At 43.9% G+C, this 26,983-nt stretch overlaps 1 protein-coding gene across 2 annotated transcripts in view; it reads right to left on the bottom strand.

Annotated features, from left to right (window-relative positions):
- Nucleotides 1-26,983, bottom strand: part of LOC148903059 (metabotropic glutamate receptor 4-like) — a 141,870-nt gene that overhangs the window by 70,404 nt on the left and 44,483 nt on the right. For both annotated transcript variants that reach the window (XM_088995616.1, XM_088995624.1), the window contains exon 2: nt 15,799-16,724. In XM_088995616.1, coding sequence (XP_088851742.1) covers nt 15,799-16,326 — 528 coding nt within the window. In that variant the 5' untranslated portion in view covers nt 16,327-16,724. The remainder of the gene's footprint in view (nt 1-15,798; nt 16,725-26,983) is intronic.

Below are 26,983 nucleotides of genomic sequence, written 5' to 3'. Positions count from 1 at the left end.
TTTCATGGTTTAAAAAAAGAAATGTTGCAGTGTGTCCAATTGTACTTTTTGCTGCACAGCTTTTTGCATTGACTTGCATGACAATAATACAATATAATTGCATAACAAATATTCCTTTTGATCCAATAGCGAAAAATGCTTTTATTTTGCAGAGGTCATTTAGGCACCTTTAGGTGCCCTATAGCATATACTAATCTCCATCAGCGTTCTATCGTAAAGCAACTAACTTTCCGGCAATTGCTTGCTAATGTCACAGCCATGTTGGGACATGGTGGCCATCCATTAACCTTGCAGAAGTCCATCCATCAGTAAATTGCTTGAATGTATTTCTTAGCACACAGCAAAAATTTCTCCTTGGGATATTAGTTTGGGGAGGCCGAAGTACATCATTATGCATGAGTGCAAGACTGCTTTGAGAGTTCCCTGGGAATGAAGAAAATGTTTTTTTTTAACAGCTACTCTCCTAATACGATTCAGTTAGCAACCAAAAAAAAATCCTAAATGTGCTTTTATTGGAACAAAGCCCTGTGCGCTCTATGTAACACGCAAATTATTTATTAGTACAGCGATTTTCTGAAAATGTCCATGCGTTTTTATGTCAGAAGGTATTGAACTGTTCTGAGCTTTTTACCAGAACCCCTACCCCGCCCACTCTCTCTCTCTCTTGGCAGTCCATCGAAGTCGAGGATGACGTCGCTTCCATTGCTTTGTGGGGTATTGGACAGTGGTTATTGGCGCTGGCGGCGATGCCACTGTAGGTGACTATGAAGCCCGATTCTGGAGCCACAAATCCTGCCACATTCAGGACATGTGAGGCCAGGACCGGGCTGGCGAGACGGTACTGAAGCGGCACAAAGGTGTCTTTGCTCGTGCCGCACGATCCTCCTCTGGGTGCGCTTGTCTTCAAGTTGTGTCACCCCTTCGTGGCATAAGGAGCGCCACAGTGGCCTGTTCGCTGCAGCAGACTCCAGATCGCTGGGCTTGATGTTGCAGTTCTTTAGAGTCTGTTTAAGCTGGTCTTTTTATCGCAGCTTAGGACCACCAGGCTTCCTCTTCGCTGACAAGAGTTGTCCATAAAGCACCTGTCGAGGCAAGCGGCAGCTAGGCATCCGGATGACATGTCCAACCCACCGAAGTTGCCTCTTTGCCAGTATGGCCTCGATACTGGTGGAGGCAGTGCGTTGAAGGATGTCGGTGTGTGGAACACGATCCTGCCAGGTGATGCCAAGGATTCATTGGAGGCACCTGATGTGGAATGCATCAAGGCGTCTCACATGGCGTCGATAGATGGTCCAGCGTGGACACACACACTGCTTGGTAGACTGCGACTTTTGTTGGAGTTCTTAAGTGGTTGTTTTCGAACACACGAGTACGCAATCTGCCAAAAGCTTTGGAGGCTTGATGGATGCGGGCCTGGACGTCATCATCAATTAGACAGGAGGGTGTTAGAATGCTGCCGAGGTAGCTGAATTGTTGGACAACCTTGAGGGGTGTGCCACTGAGGGTGAACGCTGGGGTTGGAGAACTCTCTTTTGCCATTACCTCCGTTTTGGTTCCATTGATCACGAGACCGAGTGATCGGTAGACGGAGGACATGGTATCAAGGGCATTTTGCATGGCAGCTGGGCTGTGGGCCAGCAGAGCACAATCATCTGCATACTGTAGCTCGTGGATGCCGCTGATCAGGGTCTTGGTCTTGGCATGTAGGCGTCTGATGTTAAACAGGTTACCATCCAGGCGGAATTGGATTTGTACGCCGCCACCTTCCTGGATGGACTTATGGAAGAGGAGCGTAGCTGCCATCAGGAACAGGTTGAATATAGCAGGGGCCAGTACACAGCCCTGCTTCACCCCGACTTCCACAGGGAACGGGGAAGATTGCTGGCCACCAACAAGTACAGTTGCTTGCATGCCGCTGTGGAACTGTTTTAGGATGCCGAGAAATTTGGAGGGGACGCCAAATTTCTGCAGTATGGTCCAGAGAATGTCACGGTTAACTGTGTCAAATGCCTTTGTAAGGTCAATGAAGGTGATATAGAGGTCCTTGTTTTGTTCCTTGCATTTCTCCTGAACTTGGCGTGCAGCGAAGATCATGTCCAGAGTGCTTCGATCCTTCCTGAAGCTGCATTGTGTCTCTGGGAGGATGTCTTCGGTAATGTGCGATGTAAGACGGAACAGCATTACTTTTGCCAGAATCTTGCCAGCAACAGAAAGTAGGGAGATGCCACGGCTGTTGCCGCAGACTGACTTGTCCCCCTTCCTTTTGTAAATGGTGACAATGTTGCTGTCTTTCCATTCCTGAGGAAGTGTCCCGTTTTGCCAGATGTTGCAGATGAGGTGGTAAAGCTTCCGTGTCAGGAGGTAACCGCCGCTCTTGAAGACCTCAGCTGGAAGTCCATCAGGGCCAGGGCTTTTGTTGTTTTTAAGGCTCCGGATTGCAGAGAGGACCTCTGTGAATTGAGGAGGTTCATCAAGGGAGGGAACTGATGGAAGCTCTGGGAGGGAGTCAAGGACATATGTGTCTGAAGGGTTTACTTGGTTGAGCAGGGAGTCAAAGTGCTCTGCCCAGCGCTCAAGTATTAGCTGTTTGTCCTTCAGTAGTACAGAACCGTCTGCAGATTTAACTGGGACAATGTGTTGTCTTCGTGGGCCGTGCAGGGATTTTACAGCATCATAGAAGGCGTGTGTGTTGTTGTTGTCTGCATGCCTCTGGATTTCTTGGGCCTTGCTGAGCCACCACTTGTTCTCCATCATCCTCAGCTGTTTCTGTGTTTCACCACGGATGGCCTTGTAGTGAGAGAGGAGAAGTGGAGAATGAGGGTTGGAGAGAAGTGTGGTATGGGCTTTGCGCTTGGCTTCCAGAAGCTCCTGTATGGCAGCTGAGCTGTTATCGAACCAGTCTTGATGACGTTTCTGAGTGAAGCCGATGGTCTCAGAGGCAGCTTGATGAATTGTTGTCCTCAATTTTTTCCACCTGCTTTCAACATCAAGGTCACCGTTACTGGTGTTGTCGTCCAGGCTGGCAAGTCCCTCTGCCATCTTGTGGCGGTAGCTGGCTGCACATTCTGGGGACTCCAGGGCCCTGGTGTTAAGACGCCTTTGGGGTTGCTGTTTCTTATGAGGAGGTCGAATTCTCAGCTTGAGCCTGGACTTGATCAGTCGATGATCAGTCCAGCATTCAGCCCCACGCATGGCCCGCGTGATGCAGACATCATTTTGGTCTCGTTGCCTTGTGATGATGTAGTCCAGTAAGTGCCAATGTTTGGACCTGGGGTGCATCCATGATGTGATGTATTTCTTTTTCAGCTGAAAGATGGTGTTAGTTACAATCAACTGATGCTCAGAGCACAGAGTGAGGAGTCGGAGGCCATTACTGTTTATTTTCCCCGTCCCGTGCCTTCCGATTACTTGTTTCCAGAGCCTGGCATCAGTACCTACTCGGGCATTGAAGTCACCCATCAGAACAAGTTTATCAGAGGCAGGGATTTTGGATATGGTAGCATCAAGGGACTCGTAGAAGGCATCTTTGGTGTTATCGTCAGCATCCAAGGTGGGAGCATAGGCGCTGATTAAAGTTGCGAAGCGACCTTTTACCAGGGGAATACGCCAGGTCATAAGCCGTTCACTGATGCCTTGGGGGGACTCAGGGATGTTACTGAGTAAGCTGCTTTTCACAGCAAAGCCAACTCCATGGAGTCTTCGCTCATTCTCTGGGAGACCCTTCCAGAAGAAGGTGTAACCTTCACCAACTTCTGTGAGTGAGTCCTCGCCTGAGAACCGAGTCTCACTGAGTGCGCCAATATCGATGTTGTACCTCCTCAGCTCATGTGCGATGAGGACAGTTCGTCTTCGAGGTCTCTCCATCCCGTCTCGAGCATCGAGGAGGGTGCGAACATTCCAGGAAGCCAGGTTCATAGTCATGGGTTTGATTATATTTCGTTTTCGACCGCAGAGGGGGGATGCCTTGGTGGCTGCGGTGGGCCACCCAGGTGTGGTGGAACAAGCAATGTTTAGGTCACCTTTTCTAGACCCTTCCCCTATAAGGGGTGAGCAGTGCGGACCCTGAATAGGGCTGCTCAGACGCACAGGATGCTGCCGAAGGATAATGTTGCTCCATCCCATCTTCGCAACGACCATCAATCCTGTACCGCCCCTGTGTAGGAATCAAGCTAGAAGCTTCCAGTCACATCCATTACCTGCCCCCGTCACTTTATCCTATCGCCAGTGGACTTATATGGTGGAAGCTGAAACCTGCGCTACTAGTGGATTTAGTGTGAGGGACGGGGCGCGCAATTCCTTCCCCCACATACTTGGCCGCACCCACTGTATTCCAGTGGCAAGAGTGAAGGGGCTGCCGGTGGTCCGATCTGTTGGACTCCGCCTACGCCTACCCCCGGGTGCGGATTTGGGATCACTCTTTGTCTGGCCTCTACCCTCCGACCTGTTCGGCTTGGGTGACCCTGCCAGGAGTACAAGACTCCAGCCGACATAGCTCTCGGGGTCACGGAGACGCGCAAAGTGCCTCACCACGATAAGGTGGTGATCCCAGTCGAGGCACACCCCGCCCACACACACACACACACACTCACACACACACACACACACACACACACACACACACACACACACACACACACACACACACACACACACACGCACACACACACACACACAACCACACACAAACACACACATTACACATACAAACATTTACTTACAGGTACCTAACTGGAGTACAACTTAATTTCCTTTTTGTTAACCTAGAAGTAAACCTGTCCATATGATTGGTGATCTAAATTGAAAACATATGAAACTCTAAAAAATATGTTTATTCAACATAAATCCAAGATGTTTAATACGAAAGCTAAACAATAACAGTGCAAGTCAAACTGCTTCCGCCATTCAAAAAAAGAAGTTCTGAATATCTTAAATTAAATGTTTAACAAATGATGACCAACACCCATTTGGAGAAGCCTTGTCAAAGTCCAGACTTGAATCGTTTTAAAATGCATGAATTGAATAGAAGATAATTCATGCTCATAAACCATCCTGTGTTTCTCTCACAGTAGTAAAGCAAATCCACAAGGAAGAGTTGGTCAGAATATCGCCACAGAGATGTGACTGCCTCATGGCCAGTTATAAGTCATACTCGTGTGATTGTAAATGTTTCTTAGTGTTAGCGTTTCTTCCTTTTGAGCATCTCGTCAAAAATCAGCTGTTGAAGTTAACACCAGGAGGGATTTCCTGACTCACTTGATTCAAACTTAAACTCAACCACCAGTGAGTTTTTATCCCATTTGTTAATTAACTCAGTGTGATCCTAGTAGCTTCCCATTTTCTCACTAATTAGTGAGAAAAGCAGTGATTGAAAAATAGATGAAGAAATGGTTTGAATAACGACAGTAGCTGAAGTGAACCATTATTTGAAATAAAATACCAAAATAGGGTGGATAGCGGGTCGACATTATAATGCTGAGGTTGTGGCAGTGTTTGAAATAGCGTCTGCCCGACGGCCCGGGGCGTACAACTTTTACGTTGGGCGTACAATGTTCAAAACGTCTCAGCCCGGGTGGCCGCCAACTTCTTCAAGAAAAAAAAAAGTTTTTTTTTTCAAACCAAACGTTTATTTTATTCAATCAAGCAAAATCTACAAGCAAACCACTACAAGTCACGTGGACTCCTCTTTCTAAGCGGCTTTCAAAACTCTCAAGTACACTTTTCAGTCAGGGTGTAGTCCGAAGCAGGCTTCTGATTGGCTGCCGGTGCCGAGTATGCAAATTACCAAACGAACGAACATTCGTTTGGTAATTTGCATACTCGGCACCGGCAGCTTCGGACTATGCCCTGACTGAAAAGTGTACTGAGAGTTTTGTGAGCTGCTTAGAAAGAGGAGCCGACCTAGCTTTGAGCAGTCAACGCAACACAAACACCATGATGACAAACGACAACTGGAGCGAAGTCTTCAGGAAGGGATATTTACAATAAATTAAGCAACGGCACATTTGTGGTAGGTACTTCCTTAATTAAAAAAAATCCTTTATACTTTGCAACAATGTTTTTTTGCCATTAGTTGTCTTATTGTGTTTCAAATTGTGAAAAATGGGGCAGGCAACTTTTTGGCCGGGCAGGCACCTTTTCAGAGTTGTCTGCCCGGGTGTCCACGTACTTTTTGTCATGAGTTTCAGACACTGGGTTGTGGGTTCGATTCGTATGTGGAGCTTGGCTCCATGCATGTGTGGGTTTTCTCCGGGTCCTCCGGTTTCCTTCCACATTCCAAAAACATGCATTTCAGGCTGATTGAACACTCCAAATAGTCTCTAGATTGGAGCATCAGCACAGATGAATGTTGGTTTGAGTGTGCCCTGAGGTGTGTTGGCAACTGGCTCAGAGTGTCCCTGCCTACTGCTCCAAGACAGCTGAAATAGGCTCCAGAACAACACGGAACCTTTGTGAAGGTAAAGTGGGTTGGAATCAGAATCAGAAAGCCTTTCATAGTCCCACAATGGGGAAATTTGCACAATTTAAGTTCCCATATCAGGAGTCCGGTAGTCGAGTGGTTAGCACACCGGCTTCCCAGTGCAGAGGTCGCCGGTTCGCGTCCCGGTCCGGCCTCCCTGTGTGGAGTTTGCATGTTCTCCCCGGACCCGCGTGGGTTTTCTCCAGGTCCTTCGGTTTCCTCCCACACTCCAAAAAACATGCATGGCAGGCAGATTGACCACTCCAAATTGCCCATAGGTGTGAGTGTGAGAGTGACTGTTGTACGTCTTTGTGTGCCCTGCGATTGGCTGGCAACCAATTCAGGGAGTCCCCCGCCTCGTACCCGAAGACAGCTGAGATCGGCTCCAGCAACCCCCGCGACCCTAATGAGGAATAAGCGGTACGGAAAATGAGATGAGATGAGATGAGATCAGGAGTCGAACCCAGGCCGCCTGGGTGAAAACCTGGAACCCTAAGCGCAAATCTATATGGGACCATATGAAAGTCATCGATACACATACAGACACCATGTTGTATTTTGGGTCCACTCTTATAGAATTATAATCATTTTAATATATAAACACAACCTGATGGACTTTCACCAAGTTATTGAGCATCTAAATTATTGTTTAATTCCATCTTCCATCTTTCTTTTTGCCAGGCTTTGAAATTAATTGAGCAGTGTTGAGTAGTGTTGTGGACAGTTTCTGCTCTGCGGGAAGCACTTCTATCTTCCTATTGTGGGGAACATAAAAGAAATGTATTCTTGTGATGAATAAACCCCACTGGTAATAGTGCTCACATGAATGGCTGCAGGTGGGAAATGAGAGTCAAGTGCAAATTGTTGCTTTTCTGTTATAGGTGCTTTTACAAGACTGCAGTTCTTCTTGTAAATGATAGCCTCCAACAATAACAGCACATAAAAACTCAATCCATCCATTTTCTATACCGCCTCTCCTGACCTTGGCTGAGTGGTTGGCTGAACACCAGTCAACTGCAGGACTGATAAAGTCCGACTCATGTCAAAATGAATGAATTAAAAATAAAATATACTGTCAGTGTACACAGCATTTTTCCTGAATTGTCTGCAAAGGTATTTGGACGCCAACAGTACACTGTCTGTGAGATAGGAATCTGGTTTAAATTAGATATCAAGTAGACAGGATGAACTTAATACAACTAGTCTGCAGTGTTTCCATATTCGAGCAGCCGGCACTAAATCCTCTCAACCATTCTGACATAGCAGTCCTGCCGGTCTGTCGGTGTCAGTGCGCTAAATTACTGTATGCTCTCAGTGGGCCGCCGAGCCAGGGGGCATATCAGTTACAGTCAAACTCACCACTAAAATGCAAAGGCCTCACACACAGACAAAGAACTTTGAAAATATCCACTTCTTTCTCAACCATGATATCACTGGCAGCAGCAGCACCCTAATCCATTACCCTTGACGCCCACCCTGGAAGGGATCTGTGGATGCCTCATAAACAAACAAAAACAAAGCTTGAAGACTGCCCATATTTACTGTATGTTCTTTTTTTGCCATTACATCTCAGTTTTTAAGAAGAGGCAGTGGAAAACATGGCTTTCCACACACACACACACACACACACACACACACACACACACACACACGCGCACGCACGCGCACGCACGCGCACACACACACACGCACACACACACACACACACACACACACACACACACACACACACACACACACACACACACACACACACACACACACACACACACACACACACACACACACACACACACACACACACTCCTTTCTCAGAACAAGCTAAGTGTTGCATGGTGGCATGTTGTTTTTATAAGCTGCCCGAGCACCATAAGAGGCTCGAACAGGCAGAGCCTCTCAAAGGTCTTCTCCCACTATTCGCTTGATTTCATCACCGTTTTTGTCCTATTTCTCTCTCATTAAAAAAAAAGAAAAGATATCGACATCTTCTATCTTTTGGCGGCAGTTGTCCTTCCTTGCCTGCACGATTTCAATGGGGATTCAATCCAAATGTTCCAATCTCGATTTTTTTAGCAATGTTAATGAAAATGCCTCAAACGGACGACCGACGATATGAGATGGTATCATGTGAGATACATTTTCCCTTTACCTTTATCTTCTGCTGTCTTCTTGTCTAAATAGCAGATCTTAACATCGGATCTGCAAGGGCACCAATCTAGCATGTTGCAGATGTTACCTTCCTCCAAAACACCTGATCCGGGATTGTTGTCAGGCTTCTAAATGGCTTGCTGACAAACTGATCATTTAAATCAAGTGTGATGTATAAGCTTTGGATAGTTGCAATTATTTTTTTCCAAGTATGTTCCTTTCAGTCCAAGTTTGTTCCGGCCACAGCTATTTTCTATCGTTGATTTTGTTAAATGGTCAGGGCTGTGGTAAGTTATTCAATGGTAATATAGCTAAGAAAATCTTGAGATATTGCGATAGGCTGCATCTACCAAGAGTAACACATCCTATAGAATAATCTCTGATACATATAATTCTTGAGACCATTGAGACCCCCCTGTCCAAAAAAAATATCTTAAATATTTTATTACAATGTGTGTTTACTTTAAGCCCTTTACTATCCTGCCAGATGTTAATAGGTTTACGATGCTGCACAGATAGGTTAAAAACATCTGATATTTCACATCTTGATCACTGAATGTTGCTGCGTAAACAGTCTGTGCTGAAAATTCACAGCGCTATTAATTAATTTAAAGCACTCTGCAATCCCTTCTCCCTGCCAGTTTTCCAAGCACCATGCACCCTATTGATTTGTATCGGGCCACCTCATCGGGCGTATTTGTTTCTGTGGAGACAACCACATTAAAATGTGTTTAAAATAAAACAACTAAAAGTTTTGTTAGTGGATTTCTCTTTACTCTTTATTAAAGTCATTCAAGATGACTGAACAGAATGGGCAGGGTAATTAAATGGGATTTTATTGAATATCTCTTAAGAATTTGAAGGCAACTGATTAGCACCACTTAATTATCTATTACAAAAGCTATTAAGAAGATCTCACTTAAGTATTCAATGGAATGGTTTTCTTTCATTTCCCCCCAAAAAAATTAGAGGATTTTTCCCCTATTCCCAAATTAGTTTCTGAACTAGCTGGAATAACATTTGGCTGTTGCCTCAGAAGCTTCAGTTTTCCAACACAGGGAATGCCAATGTACAGTAAATAGTGCCTTTCAAATGCATTTCATGGTAGGTTAATTTGCCGGATGCAAATTATAAATGTAAAAAAATGTAAATTGGAGTCATTCCTTGTGACTTTAAAGCACATCTACAAGCCATGTTCAAATTCTCTGCAGCTCTGAGAAGGCACTCCTTTGAAAACCTTAATAGTACATTTCATTCAATATTTGATCACTGCATTTTCCAGCAAAAAAGAGAGAGATAGAGAAATGGGGTGCATTGATAGCATGTGCAGCTGAGTTAAGTGAGTGTGCCTGCCGTCTTTCCGGCTTAAAATCAAGCGGGACTTGCTAATGTCTGAGACCTGATCGCGGGTTTGTTCAGATCTTGTCATTCCTGGAAGTGCTTTGACGCTGACCGCAGCAGACAGCTAGCATCTCCATGTTTGAGCAAACTCGTCTGTTGATGACTGTGTCATAAAGAAAGCACACTCTTTGGTGAACAACACCAAATATACATAACAATCTGAAAGTTTTAAAAGTGTGTTGTAAAACATCAGCGTTGAGACTTTATAATGATTTTAATAAACAAATAAATAAAAAAACATGCTTGCTAAAGAGCTTCCAAAGATCTTTCTTGTTGGCACAATGTCTTCACATTGGCATTGATTGAAGCGAATATTCTTTTTGATATTTTTTCATGTTTGTCGGTTGTATTGATTTTTGTCCCGCATGACATAGCTGGCATCGTAGAAGTCCACGATCAAACCCAGCCATATACCCAGTGGGTATCTGTCCTCTGTTTTACAGGAGTCATATGATGGATTTTAACAATTAAGGCTGTTCTCCAAGCTTGAAAGGTGTCTGTCATGAAAGGATCAACACACATCAAGGCCAAATTTTCAAACAATAGCCCAGTTTAGTAAAAGGTGAGTTCATTACCATTATGACAAGAGAGCGACAAAGCGAGCAGATGGTGATGTTGATGCTATTTAAAAAGGTGACAAGCCACAGTAGTGTAGTGACTTTTTGTGGTGTTTTCAGAGACCACTGGAGTCTCCCACAAAGCAATGCAAAGAAACTGCCATGACGCCATCCAATGACCCCCGATACACATCCATTTAGGAGCAAATGTGTAACTTTATGATGAAGATAAGCTCTCATTTTTGCATGGCTTTGGAAGCAGAGGCTGCGGGAAGATGTATGACAAGATGCACTGTCACTTAAATGTACAGGGAGGCTTAATGGCAACTGATTTTGTTTGCTCGGTCGCAGCCAAATGTCCCCTTTGTATAGATGAAGCCAATCTTTTGTAAACTAACAAGAAGATCAACGATGACATGGTCACTTGACTGTTCTTTTTTTATGACAGCATTCCCTTTTGCCTTCCCTTTTGACAGGTAGCTGAAATTACTGAGTAAATTCTTCATTAACCATAGTAAACTCCATTCTATGCTCATCTTTGATCAGCTGACAATGTCACAGTTCAAGTATTACGAAATGAAATGACTACAATTAGAATTGCCTCCCTTCTCACAATCAATAAGGCAGCTGTCATGGGACTATTGATTACTCTTGATTAAACGTGTTTGAGTTACTGAAGGCTTTGTGATTTCTTTCTAAGCTTTGTTAAAGTCGACTAAATCTGAGGCACCGCCGCCTGGGACGGCAGCAGGATGATGGATGGTGGGCTGCTGCTGAGATCTTGCAGGTTCGACAGCTCCATGAGCCCTTCATCCCACGCTGTTTTCAAGGATGTGATGGCACTGCTTCTATTTGTTGGATTTTGCTCACTAGAAATTGTTTTTTGTTCTTTGAAACTTTTACAGATGCGTTAGAGTATAGTGCCACATCCACAAGCCAAATGGCAGCCGATGCGGTAAACTAGCAGCAAGAAATACTGTATTGAGGTTCTCTTTCTTCTATTTAAAATAAATCCCCTCAAAAAAAATCCTCTATAGACACTGCACACTAATTAAACAGATGAAATTAATTTGTATGAGAATTTAAAAATGAAGAAGAGAAGGTGCCAGAGGAGAGCGACGGTCTGGTGCTTATTGTGAAAGTGCTTGCTGATTACCAGCATATTAAAAGGTATGATTCTTAGAACATTTTGCAGGATAAAATGGCTGTGCTTCCTTTGGTAGAAATAGACTTAGATCTGTGGACATCCTCATTGAAGAGTGGTTCTTGTACCGCCAAAGAGATGCGCCGCTTTGTGGAATTGTCATGTTCAGCTATAAAAGGAAAGTTGAAGGGCATAGTCAAAGCCTGTTCTGAAAAATAATCAAACCATTTCCATGTTGCTTGCTTCGGTCCTTTGCGTCCAAATTATTGCTGATTGGAGGACAAAAATGTTTTGTGGATGTGGTTTATTGGCATTCGATTGTAGAACATCATATACAGTAGCAAATATTATTCCTCAAATCTAAATGAAAGACTGTTGAGGGGAATAAAGGTGGTGTCATTTTAAACTCATAAAAGTTAAATGGCTTATTTGCCTTTGTCAGTGACTGAGATGTTACTTTCAAACAAAGCAACTCGAGTTGGGTTGAAGATTTAAAATTCTTTAGGGAGTCCTTGTGTGAACAAATGATCAAACATTAGTGCTGAAGATGAAAGAGTAAAAGCTGGAAATGTTCCTGTTATCTGAAATGTGGTTTCGTGACGAGAAAACTGTCGCACAATATGGCGGCTTCATTTGAAAGAGCAAGAAGAAAAATATACATATTTTATTCAATGTGTACTGTTCTGTCAGTAGGGAAATAGTTGGTAAAAAGTGGATGTCAAATAAGTGTTGAAAACAGGAAAAATACCGATATTGTTCTCCATCCCTCCATCATCTGAGCAGCTCACACTCACAAGGGTTACAAGCGTGCTGGATCCTACCCCAGCCATCATTGAAGGGAACGCTCTGACAAATTGCAAGGCACACAAAGTCAAACAACCATTCGGGCTCACGATCTCACCATGAGAAAAAGATTGTTCCATGTCCATGCATGTCTTTGAAAAAGATGTTAAGTAGTTACACTGGAACACATTAACTGTCTCAATCAATGTCGTCTGTGTAGAAGTGCATCAACCTTCACATAAAACATTTAAATGCCTGCTGGAGATCGTATTTGGCCTCAAGGGTCTGATGAATTCTTAAGTATTTCGAGCAGGTGTATGCACATTTTTGAGCTCCTCTAAAGCTTTTAGTGTAGGCTGTCGGGGTAATCCAATAAGAGTCTGGTCGCAACACAGTGAAATGTAAGGATGAAATCGGGGTGGAGGTATCTGCGTGTGCGCGTCCGTGCGTGTGTGTGTGTGTGTGTGTGTGTGTGTGTGTGTGTGTGTGTGTGTGTGTGTGTGTGTGTGTGTGTGTGTGTGTGTGTGTGTGTGTGTGTGTGTGTGTGTGTGTGTGTGTGTGTGTGCATGTGTGTGTGTGTGTGTGAGGATAAGAGAGGCAGACGGTACTTCGCAGACAGCACAAGAGGAAAGTTAACCCCGTTTCTCTGTGCTGAGAGAACCTCTCCATCTTTCTCCCTCATGTCTCCGCAGTGGCAAGCCTACACAGAGGAAGGACTTGTGCACACTGACTGTGTCGGCTTGTGGATTATTTACAAAGCTTCTAGGTGGAAGCTCCACACACAGAGACCTCCTTCACCATCATCCCCCCTTTGTCTTTGTCTCAGCGAGTCAACTTCAGGAACCAAAACACTGCTTTGTTTTCTGACTGCTGATGCCACATCTCTTATAGCGTGTCAGTAATAGTCAGTTTTGAATTGCTACTTTTCAATACCAACTCAAAAGCAGTCCTCCCAAAAGGACTTGAGTAGGTCTTACTTCACGGTACATGAATGGCCAAAGTGGCGTAATTAGAGCTTCAATGAAGGAGCTTTCAAGCCCAATCACTTGGCATTAATTACACAACAGTACAGTCAAATACTTCTATATCCTACCACAATGGACTCCTACCTACTTGAGAGTGCTGTGCAAACACTTTGTATGCAGCCGATTCGAGAACAAGAGCAGTATAAACAACACTCCAAAAAAATCACGGGTGGAAAAAAAGCCCATTACAGCGGACAAATAAATAATTCCTTCATGGATAAGGCAAACAGTTCCAGAAGGACTACACAAAGGAAGTAGGTTGAAGCACTACATTAAGATAGATTGCCTTTCAGACTTGTGCTCTTTTAGTGTGAACAAAAAAATAATAATGATAAAACAGTTCAAACAAGGCACCAAAACAAGCCAACAAACATATCCTGCAGCTGCAACATTGCAGGCGATTGTCGTTATCCGGTAACTACTTTGTATGTCACGTTAGTGATGTTCTGTCCTTGTTTTCAAGAACAGCAAATACATTTCACATAAAATGTAGGCTTTTGGGGAAAAAAAGGATATTTATTACTCATGTTGCTTGATTGATTAAGTGCGAAAACGGATTCCCCGAATTTACAAGTCTATCATCTGTAGACCATCTGGGTTATAAAGCCTTTTATTGACGACCACTGTAATTTACCGAAATGTAGATTTTAGCTTTTAACGATAGCAGTGAATAAAATGGCATCTTCTTACAACATTTTATTGTATAACATGATTGAAGGGATACTTACATTGCAATGCATTGCAAAATGTATCATACATAAAACCTCAGAAGAATAAATAAGAGCCCTTCAGGCTGACTTATTAGCATGGGGAGTCCTGTATGCTGCAAGATGCAGACTCTTACTTTTAAAATCATTAGAGGGAGGTGGGGAGCACTGACAGGAGTGCCGATTATGGTTTTATGTAACTATCGTGCTGGAGAGAAAAAAGCTGAAATCCGATGATTCAGCCATGCCATTCGTGTAAGAGTGCAACCTCAAGTTTACTTATTGGTTAATATCCTTTCAAAAAAAAGTGCAGGTAATGCCAGTACAGTGGTTCCTGTCCAGTCTTGCTGACGGTTATACTCTGCTAATTCACAGAATAGGACATACTGAAGGTTGTATTCAGCCCAGTTTTCACACTTAGAAAAATAATTCTCAGTGTTTCTTTGAGCATTAATAAGAAACTTAAACTAAAATTTCCAATTATATCAATTTCTTTTGTAGAAATCAAATACATCTGCAAGATGAATGCACCTACACAACCGTGTTAAAATGTCAGGTTTTTGTGATGTAAAAAATGAGAACAAGGTCACCTTTATTATCTAGTCTATAATGTGAACAATAACATTGAAAAACAAATTGGAATACTTTATGAGGAAAATAAAATAACCTGTTTGTATGAATATGCCGCCCTTCAACTAAGGTTGAAGGGTTTTGATTTTATTACAGCAGTCATTCAGTCTATCAGCGAGGAATATCTATACTTGATGGGGGCATTCCAAAGGTAATCTTCTGGGCAAAGATTATTATTTTCTATTGGGAACTATTCTTGGTGTTGACTAAGGTGACTAGCGATAGATCAATGTTTTCTGCCAAAATGAAAATGAAGAACATGCCCAAAGTGTGAAATCGCCCCAAGTTTGTGTTGAAGTGTTCTGCAAATTGCATTGGAGCTGCCACCTTTCTGCCTTACCTCATTCACCCAGTCATGCCACATCAGCTTCACAGCCTGGTAAAACAGTTCCAGGACTTCAACGCCACTGTGGTGTCATATTTTCTCCAATTTATATGGTACTGTATGTTTAACGCATTGGAAATGAATGTGTACACTTCCAGAGTAATCAAGTGCCAATTGAAAACTCTCACTGGAAAGTTCCAGAATATGCTCTCAAAACAAATTAACTGCATTTAGAGTCAATCAAGGCAGCCCGGAAGTCAAGTGGTTAGCACATCGACTTCACAGTGCAGAGGTATTGGGCTCAATTCCACTGCCACCTCCCTTTGTGAAGTCTGCATGTTGTCCCCGGGCCTGCGTGGGTTTTCTCCGGGTCCTGCGGTTTCCTCCCACATTCAAAAAACATGCATGGCGGGCCGATTGAACACTCCAAGTTGTCCCGAGGTGTGAGTGCGGATGGTTGTTCGTCTCTGTGTACCTACGATTCAACACAGCTTCTAGAAAGTGCAGGGCTGTGAGCAGATGCACAAGATTTAAACTGCTGACCTATTGGTTCGTGGAAGTACGATCATTTTGAATATACTGAAGCAGCAGCGACGTGACGTGCGCTGTGGAAGGACTTACCTTAAAGAGACGCAGTATATTGGCCACCATGATTGACACAGAGCTAGCAGATGCACCGATCACTCCGACCACTCTCTCCGGTTTCGTGATGATGGGTGGCCCTCCGCTGAGACACTTGACATCGGTTGAGTCCTTCTCAATAAGCGCCTGTACAAACGTCAGAGACTGTTCCAGAGCATGCGTGTCACGGGAGCAGGTGTCCAAGATACGAGCGCCCAGAGTAATGTTTGGCAGCAGCTCATTGTCATTATTGATTCGGTCCAGAGCAAACAGCATGGCCTCCAATCTGTGGATCCCCTTCTCCATCTTGAGCTCACCACAAGCTTTGCCATCATTTCCTCTTGCGTGGACTGGAAAAAGCCCACCCAGTGATATGTCCCCATCAATGCGTATTGAGTTGAGGTGCGTGTGGCCAGGCATTCTGGGTTTGGCCGCCTGAGAGATGAAGACACAACAAGCGAAAAGCGGCAGCCAGCAGCACCAGCCACAGCCCCCTTGCAGGCTCATTTTGAAGTGTGAAATAGGCATCCAATTGTAGTCCTTTTGTCATAAAAGAGGTGACCACACATGCAAAAGTCTTAAAAGACTAGTCAGAATTTTTTGAAACCACATTCATCTTTAAGCATCTCTCATGTTTCCAACTGGGACACAATTTGCTAATTCCCGGGTTTTGTTGGGTCTAACTTTCGCCTTTGCTCTTCTAATGTTTCTGCAGTTGAATACAGTTGCTACGTCCACAACCTCAACGGTGACGTAAGAGCTGAGACTGAAAATGCAAAGATCATTCTTTGACAGCTTGAGCAAAAACAAAGGGGCGTACGTTAGTCTTTTTTCTGTACTTAATTCTGTCTTTCTTCTGGCCTTCTCACTGTCCTTCAGGTGGGCAGAAATTCACAACAGCGCCCAGTGGACTGCACAGAAAGTGCCTGTGGAGGAAAAGGAAAAGCGTTTTAGCAACAATCTGAGAAAAAGGGAAATTGAATGAAATGCGTTTTTGCAGGGATGCTTGTGAGCATTAGAACTTCACAATATTTCATTTGGAATCAGCTACAAAGTCTTCCTCTTGTCAAAGAAACGGTACCAGGCTGTCAAGGCCACGCATTCCATCTTTTAATCCCAATCTATTTTCAACAACCTTCAATTCTAGATCAACACAGGAGATATTTTGTATGGTATTCATTCCATTCCATGATATCGATCCAAGATGGCGCCGCGGATGGCAGCCTCGGTCACACGCTCCCTAGTATTGTTCCTGGTTTTGTCATTTTCATTTGTTTTTTGCGATCCTACGCGACTCAGTTACACGAGGGAAGAGTTACTGAGCATTGGGGAATCCACTCTTGGACTATTTTCACCGACACACCAAAATCTACAAGGTTTTTCGGGGCTGCTCGCGAGCGGCGTAGCAGCTCTGTACGGAGCTTTGAGACGCCGGCGTAGGAGGGGCAAGCGAGCCGGCGTTCTCGTCAAGCTTCGGCAGCGTGGATTTCGAACGCCGCTCCCATCGATCCACCTCGCTAATCTACGCTCACTACCAAACAAGATGGACGAACTTCTGCTTCTCACAAAGACCAATAAAACGTTCGCCCGCTCTGCTGCGCTGTGCTTCATTGAGACTTGGCTCAGTGACCGCCACCCGGACTCCGCGCTACACCTACCCGGATTCCGTCTCCTTCGGGCCGACCGTGATACGGAGCAATCGGGGAAATCCAAAGGCGGTGGACTATGCTTCTACATCAACGAAGAATGGTGCACCGATGTCACGATGCTCGACGCACACTGCAGCCCTGGTTTGGAATCGCTGTCTCTCAACTGCAAGCCATTCTACTCGCCACGTGAGTTCGCTTCCTTTATTCTCGTTGCCGTGTACATCGCGCCACAAGCTAATGCTAACGCGTGTATACAAACGCTAGCGGACCATGTAAACCATCTCGAACTGAAATATCCAGAATCACCCCTGATCATTTTGGGCGATTTTAATCAAACACGTTTAAACCGTGAACTTCCCAAATATAAGCAGCATATTGACTGTTTTACCAGAGGAGAAAGCATTCTAGATCATTGTTACACAGCACTCAAAGGCGCATACCGGTCTGTTGCGCATGCAGCATTGGGTCTTTCTGACCACTATTTAATCCACTTAATTCCCACATACAAACAGAAACTCAAATGTGTAAAACCGGTAGTCAAGACAGTTAAAACATGGACAGATGAAGCAAAGTTATCGCTACAAGAATGCTTAGACTGCACTGATTGGAGCGTCTTTGAAACTTCAACGGGCACATTGGATGAATACACAGACACTGTAACATCATACATCAGTTTCTGTGAGGACATGTGTGTACCAACAAAGTCCTTCCGCTCATTCAACAACAACAAGCCATGGTTCACTCCCAAACTCAGGCAGCTTAGGAAAGAGAAAGAATCCGCATTTAAAAGCGGTGATCGAGCAGTTTACAAACTCGCCCGAAACAGACTGACGAAGGAAATTAACATCGCAAAGAAACGTTATGCGGAGAGGCTTAACAAACAGTTCTCCGCTAACGACTCTGCATCGGTGTGGAATGGCCTGAAAGCAATAACAAATTATCGTTTACCTTACCCCCAAGCAGTGTACAACAATGGTATGGCTGATGAGTTAAATACATACCGATTTGAAAAGGACACCCCCATTTCCCCGGTCTGCCCACCATTACCAGAAACTACCGTATCTCCGCCCTCTGCCCTACAGATCCACGAACTGGACGTTAGACGGCTCTTCAAGCAGCAGAAGATCAAGAAAGCTGCAGGACCTGAAAGAGTGTCCCCCTCCTGCCTGAGAGTCTGCGCTGACCAGCTGGCTCCGGTCTTCACACAAATCTTCAACAGATCCCTGGAGCAGTGTGAAGTCCCATCCTGCTTCAAACAGTCTACTATCGTCCCAGTTCCAAAGAAACCAGCACCCTCGGGATTGAACGACTATAGACCTGTCGCTCTGACGTCTGTGGTCATGAAGTCCTTTGAACGCCTCGTGCTGAACCACCTAAAGAACATCACCGGACCTCTACTAGATCCTCTTCAGTTTGCCTACCGGGCAAACAGGTCTGTGGAGGATGCGGTCAACATTGGACTGCATCACATCCTCGACCACCTTGACAACACAGGAACCTACGCAAGGATCCTGTTTGTGGACTACAGCTCTGCGTTCAATACCATCATCCCAGAACTCCTCATCCCCAAACTTCTCCAGCTTGATGTGTCCCCCACGATCTGCCAGTGGACCCTCAGCTTCCTGACAGGACGGACACAACAGGTCAGACTGGGAAATATATCATCCACAACACGAACCACGAGCACTGGAGCCCCGCAGGGATGCGTCCTCTCTCCATTGCTCTTCTCTCTCTACACGAACGACTGCACCTCAACGCACCCTGCTGTCAAATTCATAAAGTTCGCAGACGACACCACGGTCATCGGTCTCATCAAAGACGGCGACGAGTCTGCGTACCGACAACAAGTGGAGCAGCTGGAGCTCTGGTGCAGCCGTCACAACCTGGAGCTGAACACGCTCAAGACAGTTGAGATGATGGTGGACTTCAGGAAACATCCATCACCACAGCTACCCCTCACACTATCCAACTGCCTGGTGTCAACCGTTGAGACCTTCAAGTTCCTGGGAATCACAGTCTCCCAGGACATGAAGTGGGAGGTCAACACCAACTCTATCCTGAAAAAGGCCCAACAGAGAATGTACTTCCTGAGGCTGCTAAAGAAGCATGGCTTGCCACAGGAGGTGCTGCAACATTTCTACACGGCTGTCATCGAATCCATCCTGTGTTCTTCGATCACCGTTTGGTTCGGGGCCGCCATAAAAATGGACAAAATCCGACTTCAACGGACAGTTAGGACGGCGGAAAAAATCATTGGCACCGCCCTACCCACTCTCGAGGACTTGCATACTGCAAGAATCCAAACTAGGGCGCGGAAAATCCTACTGGACCCTCCGCACCCTGCCCACCACCTTTTCCAGCTACTCCCCTCAGGCAGGCGCTACCGATCCATGCGCACCAAATCCAGCAGACATTTAAACAGCTTCTTCCCCCAAGCCATTAACTCTTTGAACTCTTTCAACAGTAGCCAAAATGGAACTGTATAGTGCCACTTAGCAGTTTTTTTTGACAACGATACTAGTGCAGCGTGTTCTACCGGAAACATATTCCTTGTGTGTTCTACATACTTGGCAATAAAGATGATTCTGATTCTGATTCTGATTCTGATGACCCCATTTGCAGCCCCGCAGTGAACAAAATCTTTTTACTATGAGCCGAACAGATTTGCTGCTGGCTGGCCTCCTTACACTTCCTGTTCTAGATCCTCTGTCACACATGCGTCAAAATCTTAAGAAACAAGTGATTGAATTCAGATTATAGAATTGTTTTTGTTTTTTTAATGATCTGCACAGTGCAACAATGGTTGTCGATGTCGCACAACCAGATTGCTCTCTGCGGGATTCTTGTATTGGGTGTGCCTCTTCCACATCTTTTTCCTATGATTGTGATAGTTCTATCCAATAGCTACCATGCCCCAAAATTCAAAAACAAATGATAATTTCAAAAAGGCAAATGTGTATGAATTTCTGTCAGCCAGCATGTTTCCTGTATGAGCATTTCAATCAAGCAATCGGCATGGATGAAATGGATTGATTCAGATTTTATGCAATTATGTGAATTTTACAGGAACAAAAAAATCCAACATTCATTTTGTGTATAACGTGTGCAAATGTCAATGGCATCTTCCATGACAAAAGATCATGAAGAATCTAAATCATGAGCATATGGGCTGCTAAAGGCTGCTATATTGGACATTTTCGGATCACTGCACATCCGTGTGCATGAATATGCACATGAAGTTCCATTATAAGATTTTCAGACCATGGTTTTTCTATTCATAGCAATGTCTTCAAATAATCCCGTGACACTGGGTCACGTTTTTTGTTCAACAAATAAAGTAGTACTGTATTGTCATCTATAAGGCAACAATGAATAGGTAAATGTATGATGTGAATTTAATTAAAAAAATGTGTTTATTTCTAATCATTTCTGAGAATGATGATTATATTGTGCCCATACATTTGTCAACCAGTTGTCTTCTCGGATTTAGAGTTGTCAAAGAAGCGTACTCATTGGCTTGTGTGCTGGTTGTATTATCAGACATTGAGCTGTCACTATTCATTTCTTTCCCCAAGGAAGATTATGAAACACAACATGAAACGTGATTAGGAGTGCTCTCTAAATTATAACAATACTTGACCACGCCATATGGTACTTTATAGCAGAACAGACCAGGAAAGTCCAAAACCTTGTGGGTCTACAGCGAATGACTGGTGTACAGGACATTATACGTCACAGTGATCATAGAAAACATTTTTTCAAGGAATCACATGCGATATTTGCATTTTTTTTTTGACTAATCAAAGGCCAAAAAACATGTATTGACTTCTCTGTGCCTTTAATAATTCAATCCGGGGGATTGAATTATTCCTGAACTTGGTACACTTCCTACCACTTGTCTATTGTTTAATTTGCCCTGTTAGCTGTGTTTGTCGCGAAAAACTAACACAAGTGGTCAGTTATTGTGGCAACGTAAGAGAAATGCCATCTTTTCAAATCTCAGGGGCTGTTGTTTAGTCCGAAACGTACTGTCTAAATCAATGGTTGGAGCTGTATGGACACCTCTTGCTCGGTGCTAAACCAATAGAGTTGTTGATAAACACACAGCAGGAAAAGCCTTCAGTCCTCTTCTTCATGATCTGACCATCTCAGCCCAATCGAAATCTGAGAGACTCTGTCACACTATGCTGATCTTGTACAAGAAAACACAGTCTCCTGCTGCGGCACAGTGTGCGAGACAGCTAATTCTTTTGGGATAAGTGGGGATAGTTTTTTCACTTCTATCAAAAGATGCATTTGTGACTCCGCTTCAAAATAATTTTTGAAGAATCTTAATACGAGTAGCTTCTTACGAGATTTACATGAATTGTTTTTGGTCTTGTAGAGTGTTCATCACATCTCTTTCTTTTAAATCAACATGGCATAATATAGATGTCCAGGACACGAACACAGTTCCCATCCTGCTGGGAAGGAAAAAAAAAATATTTATATAATCTGCACAGATCCTCCTTCCAAAACGCAGCATCCATAATGGATGAGGCTGAGCACTCGCTGGAAAACACATTGTTCTGGGGAAAAGCCTCGATCAGATGAAAGGGGGACGGGTGGGAGCCTGGCAATGGTCTCTTTGGAACTGCGTTTCAAGTAAGCTGTTACCATATCACACAATCGAATGGAATGTCTGTGGAGGAGCACCTGCCTTTTAGCCACAATTAACTAGATATCTTTGCAAAGACCCCTGTATGAGAAAGCAAGATAAAAGACTCCCCAAGGTGCTCAAACCTTCGAGAGATAGTGGTTTAAAATACATTACATTTCGTTTAAAAGGTTATTTCTTTATCTTGGTCACATTGAGGGAAAGTGTTATATATCACACCCATAAAAACAGCAGAAATTAAATTATGTGCAGTTAAAGCAGGCGAAAAGAATGTTTTGAATGTATAATAATTCTTTTGGAGTCTCAAGAAATTTGTTTGAACATCCCAGCGATGGAATCTTAGCTGTTACTGCATTGCTGTCCTCACTCGGTGACACTCAACATGCAAACTGGCGCTTTGAACAGCTGTTTGGTGATAGGTCCCAGGTGGGGGTGTTCGTCCGTTGGGGCGGGTGGAGATAAGCATCAGCTGTCTGCAGTGTCAGGAGCAGTAACTTGAACATATAACCACTGTTTCCTGCCACAAGCAGCTTGATAATAAATCTTCTGTTTTATATCATGAGTCCACTTGCTTGCCTTGATGGTTATCTTTGCGAGAGTCTTTGGGGTCAGAAGACATTCGAATTGAGGAGCTTCATATTTTCCGGTTGGGGTTCGGGTATGTAAAAAACAGTATAGGAAGGCATCGTCAAGGTAGGAAAACTGAAATCTCTGTCTGCCAAATGATTAATCTTTGATGTGCGTGATTCTACATTTTGAATGTGTTTTTGGCAAGTCGCCAATCGGCAGGCAAAAATAACTGTGCAAGCCTCCACATATCAGACAGCTGCGAGGAAACCCTGCAAAACAATTAACGACCCTGGTGCTCTTGTTTTGTTTTGATTTCCAAGTCAAAAGTGAACCCCATTCTGTCGTGCTGCAGGAAAAAAAATGTGGTTGAAGAACTTAAGTGATTACATTTAAAGACAGAACCATAGAAACATTTGCTAACAGTCAGGGGTGGATCCACACATTTTCAGTGGCTCAGAGACATCACTTCAGTGAGGGGTAGCCATGCATGCGTCCGTCATTCTGTACAATACCTTTGACAGGCAGGGTTCCATGTAATAAAAAACAAACAGATCCAGAACAATTGGTCATCATGCTTGCAGTAACAAATCAAAACTCTAAAATTAATAAATAATTTAGTTAATACATAAATACTGCTTCTGGATTGCCATTTTCTTTGCAGTAGCTTTGCTTTTGTCAAGGGTTTTAAGAATATTGCATAGTGGCAGAAAGATCACAGACATAAAAAATTTAGCTTTGGAGTGGCCAGGGTCGGGGTCACAGAATGACGCGTACATAGCCTTGGCCACCCCAGGCCACCCAGCAGCACTATTTTGTCAAGTGGTACATGACACGGATGTAAATGCTTAAAGAAGGTTAGCGTTGTGCTCACAGCGATGGCATGTTAATCAGCATTCTCAATTTGTTTTTATCAATTTAAGTTACTCTAAAAACAAATATAGAATAAACCTCAGAAAAGGAAGCCCTCCCCCCAAAAAGGACTCTCAGAGAGAAAATATTTCCATCTGACAAAGGTGTGCCCTTCCAAAGGGGATCCATAAGTCCATTGTAACAACTTCACATACCGTCTTCAAGTTGAAAGCTTTAAAATGAATAATTGATTGCTTGACCGCTCGGAACATTGGGAGACATCAGGAGAGCCTTTATTCCATATCCCAGCTCTTGACATTCACCACCATGTGAAAAAAAAATGCAGCCTCTTTGCTTTCCAAATATGCAACCGTTCATTTGCCACCTACGACAGGATGCAAGATTTCTCTCCTTTGTCTGTAATAGTTTCTATTTAAAGCGACATGAGTTTAATAATCACCCACATCAAACTGACTATTGTTTTCAGACAATAGACAAGCAGAAGGAGAGGAGCAACGCATCTCCGCAACTGTGAATCAAAGAGAGCGCAGCACTGTGGGTAAATCACAGACATTTCAACCCTCATGATGAGCTTTGCAATACATGTATCAAGAAATAAAATTAAATATACAGTGGGACCTTGGCTTACGAACTTAATTGGTTCCCAGACACAGTGTGTAAGGCGAAAAGTGTGTCTCCCAAAAATTATCCCAGGTCCCCATAAAACATAATTTTCTACTTTCTAATTTTTTAAGCCTTAAAACTACACAAAATATACCTTATTTTATGTATGATAAATATGCCATAGTATTATGATTAAAGAAATAAACTGTCCCGTACAATAAAGTGATTTTATTTACCTTTGTGATGGTCGTTAATGGCTTGATGGAATGGAGTGTCCGGTTTCCTTAGCATTAAACACTTGATGAGGAATATAGGCTTCTTTCGCCATCTTGAGGAGTGATCCCTTGTAGGTGCTTTCTCTGTGATAATTGTATCTAGTTCTTCATCAATTGTGATCTGTTTAGTTGGGTTGATAGCTTTTTGCATCAAGTGTACAGATGACTTGTGCGGGTTATTGGTGGGGCCTGATTGATGGGATATTTTAACTGTTTTCTATCCATTTTTTCACTATTCTCACACTCTCACACTTGTGTTTTTTTGTTTCAAGCTCTGTCATCTCCCTTTCGTGTGTGTGTGTGTTTTCTCACTCTCTCTGTCTGCCTGTCTCTTTAATGTTTAACCACCCTCCCCCCCCCCAGTGCTGGGTTCTTGACCAATCATGTGGCTTTCACCGAAAACGCCATTTTGTTTTTTGGAGAACGGCCTCACTCTCTCTCTGTCTGAAACCCCATCCCCCACTGCTGCATTCTTGACCAACCACATGGCTTTAACCGAAGACTGGGGGCGGGGAATAGAGGACAACAGTGGCCACCATTTCCTTTTTAGGACAACGGGCTCGTTCGCGAACGACACATCAATCATTGTGGCAGCTCCGTGTGTATCCCGAAAAATAGTTTGTATGCCAAGGTAAAATTTTCATAAATGTAACGTTCGTAAACCGAAATGTTCGTAAGCCACGGTGTTCGTAAGCCGAGGTTTCACTGTATAATAATACAAGGTACTGCCGATGAAAAGAAGACGGTAGAGGGTATAGAAAAGCGCTTCAAACCAATGGATCGTATAAAGGCACCTAGTTTCATTTCATGCATTGTGACTCTGCACTTGGGAGTCTTTATCAATACCATCTCAATAAGTGACACCGGATGCAACCCCCACCTCTCCGCACCGCCATTGTCATCTTACGTCTTTGGGTCACTGTCCATTGAGCGAGCTCTACCAGAGCCCGAGATGCAACTCATTCTTATTCACCCATTAACGTTTTCTTCATGCAAAATGCAGATTCCATTAACAAACAGTCAGTGTTGCAGCCCGCGGCAAGCTGGGCGGTGAACTCATTTAATGGGGACAATGAAGAATGGATCATTCGTCAAAGTGTATTGCGAAAAACGCCATTTTAAGAAATGAAATGTTGGCCACATGCCGAGTTGCAGCGTTTCATTGTTTCTTACACAGATTATGATCGACATGACATTATTTTGAACCATCTTTCCCACCCGTATGCTCACAAAAAAATCTGAATTAATCACAAGCAAGACTTAAAAGTCACTCGCAGCAGGTGCGCAGTAAATGCAAAAAGTATATATTTCGAAGATTTATTTTTTAAAAGTATATATATATACAGTGGAACCTCGGTTTTCGAACGACTCACAGTTCGAGCAAATCGGAGTCTGAACAAAATATTTGAGAAATTCTTGCTTTGTAGTTCGAACACCAATCGGTATTCGAACGCCGGTACGACGCGTGAGTGCGTACGCGAGGGTGGGGTGCTGAGCGGCGTACGGGTGTATCGCTCTCTCCATGCCCAACTGTTGTCGCTTGCGGACGTGCTGTGTTTTGCTCTAGCGTTTAATATGGGTGCACGAAGAATTTTAGCCCCTAATCATGCCTCCAAAGAAAGTAAGTGCTGCTACAAGTGAAAAACAGAAAAGTAGTGCGTACAACTATTGCATTTAAGAAAGAAATAATCGCAAAATATGAAGGAGGTGTGCGAGTGTCTGATCTGGCTAGGGAATACAGCATGGCGAAATCTACGATCAGTACTATATTAAAGAATAAGGAGGATGTGAATTGTAGTGATGTGGCTGTGGGAGTCAGAGCAAGTGTCATTGGATAGATATTTTAAGAGAAAAGAACATCCTGTAGCCGAGTCATCCGTAGCTGTCACGTTCCGAGCGAGAGTGACGGCAGCTGACTCGTCGGACCTTAGTGGAAACTTTGTGATCCCAAAGCAGGCGGCAGAGAGGTACTACCCAAGCAGGATGTTTATTCACAAATAAAAGAAAACACAGCGAGTAAGAAGGCAGGGGGTGATCCGACCCGCTTACTATGCCAAAAAGCAAATGGCACACGAGGGTGCAAATCCCGGAAGATGACATAAATTTACGGGACGCAGGGAAAATACCTCGGACCGGATACACTCGTGCATCGAAGGAAGAGTCCAGGTAGGGTGGCGAGGTGAGTCAATTATCCGGCATTGGCGAGGTGATCACGAACCGTATAAATGCCCCGTGTCCGTGATTAGAGAAATGACAGCAGGTGGAGGGCGGCCGGGAGAGGCAGCCCCGCCCCGCACGTGACAGGAGCAAAGAGATTTGAACATGTGAGCACCCATCAGACAGAAGAGCTCCCCGAAGTTTTTATGGAAGGGGACTCCTTCCAAACAATAAATTTCCTTCCTCCGTCCCACCTGCGCCTTCTGCTGACCACCACCAAGGTAAAAAATCCTATTCATAATTATTTTCTTTACGAACGTACAATTAGCCTGGGTTAGATTTATGTTATGTTATGTTATTTGTGTCTTTGCCATTTTGCTTAACATTTTCTGAGATCTACATTG

This window comes from Hippocampus bargibanti, linkage group LG01 (assembly GCF_051943395.1).
Source record: "Hippocampus bargibanti isolate YZ-2025 linkage group LG01, ASM5194339v1, whole genome shotgun sequence".
NCBI lineage: Eukaryota > Metazoa > Chordata > Actinopteri > Syngnathiformes > Syngnathidae > Hippocampus > Hippocampus bargibanti.
Note: the sequence above shows the minus strand (reverse complement) of the source record. Positions and strands in the feature narration are given on the sequence as shown.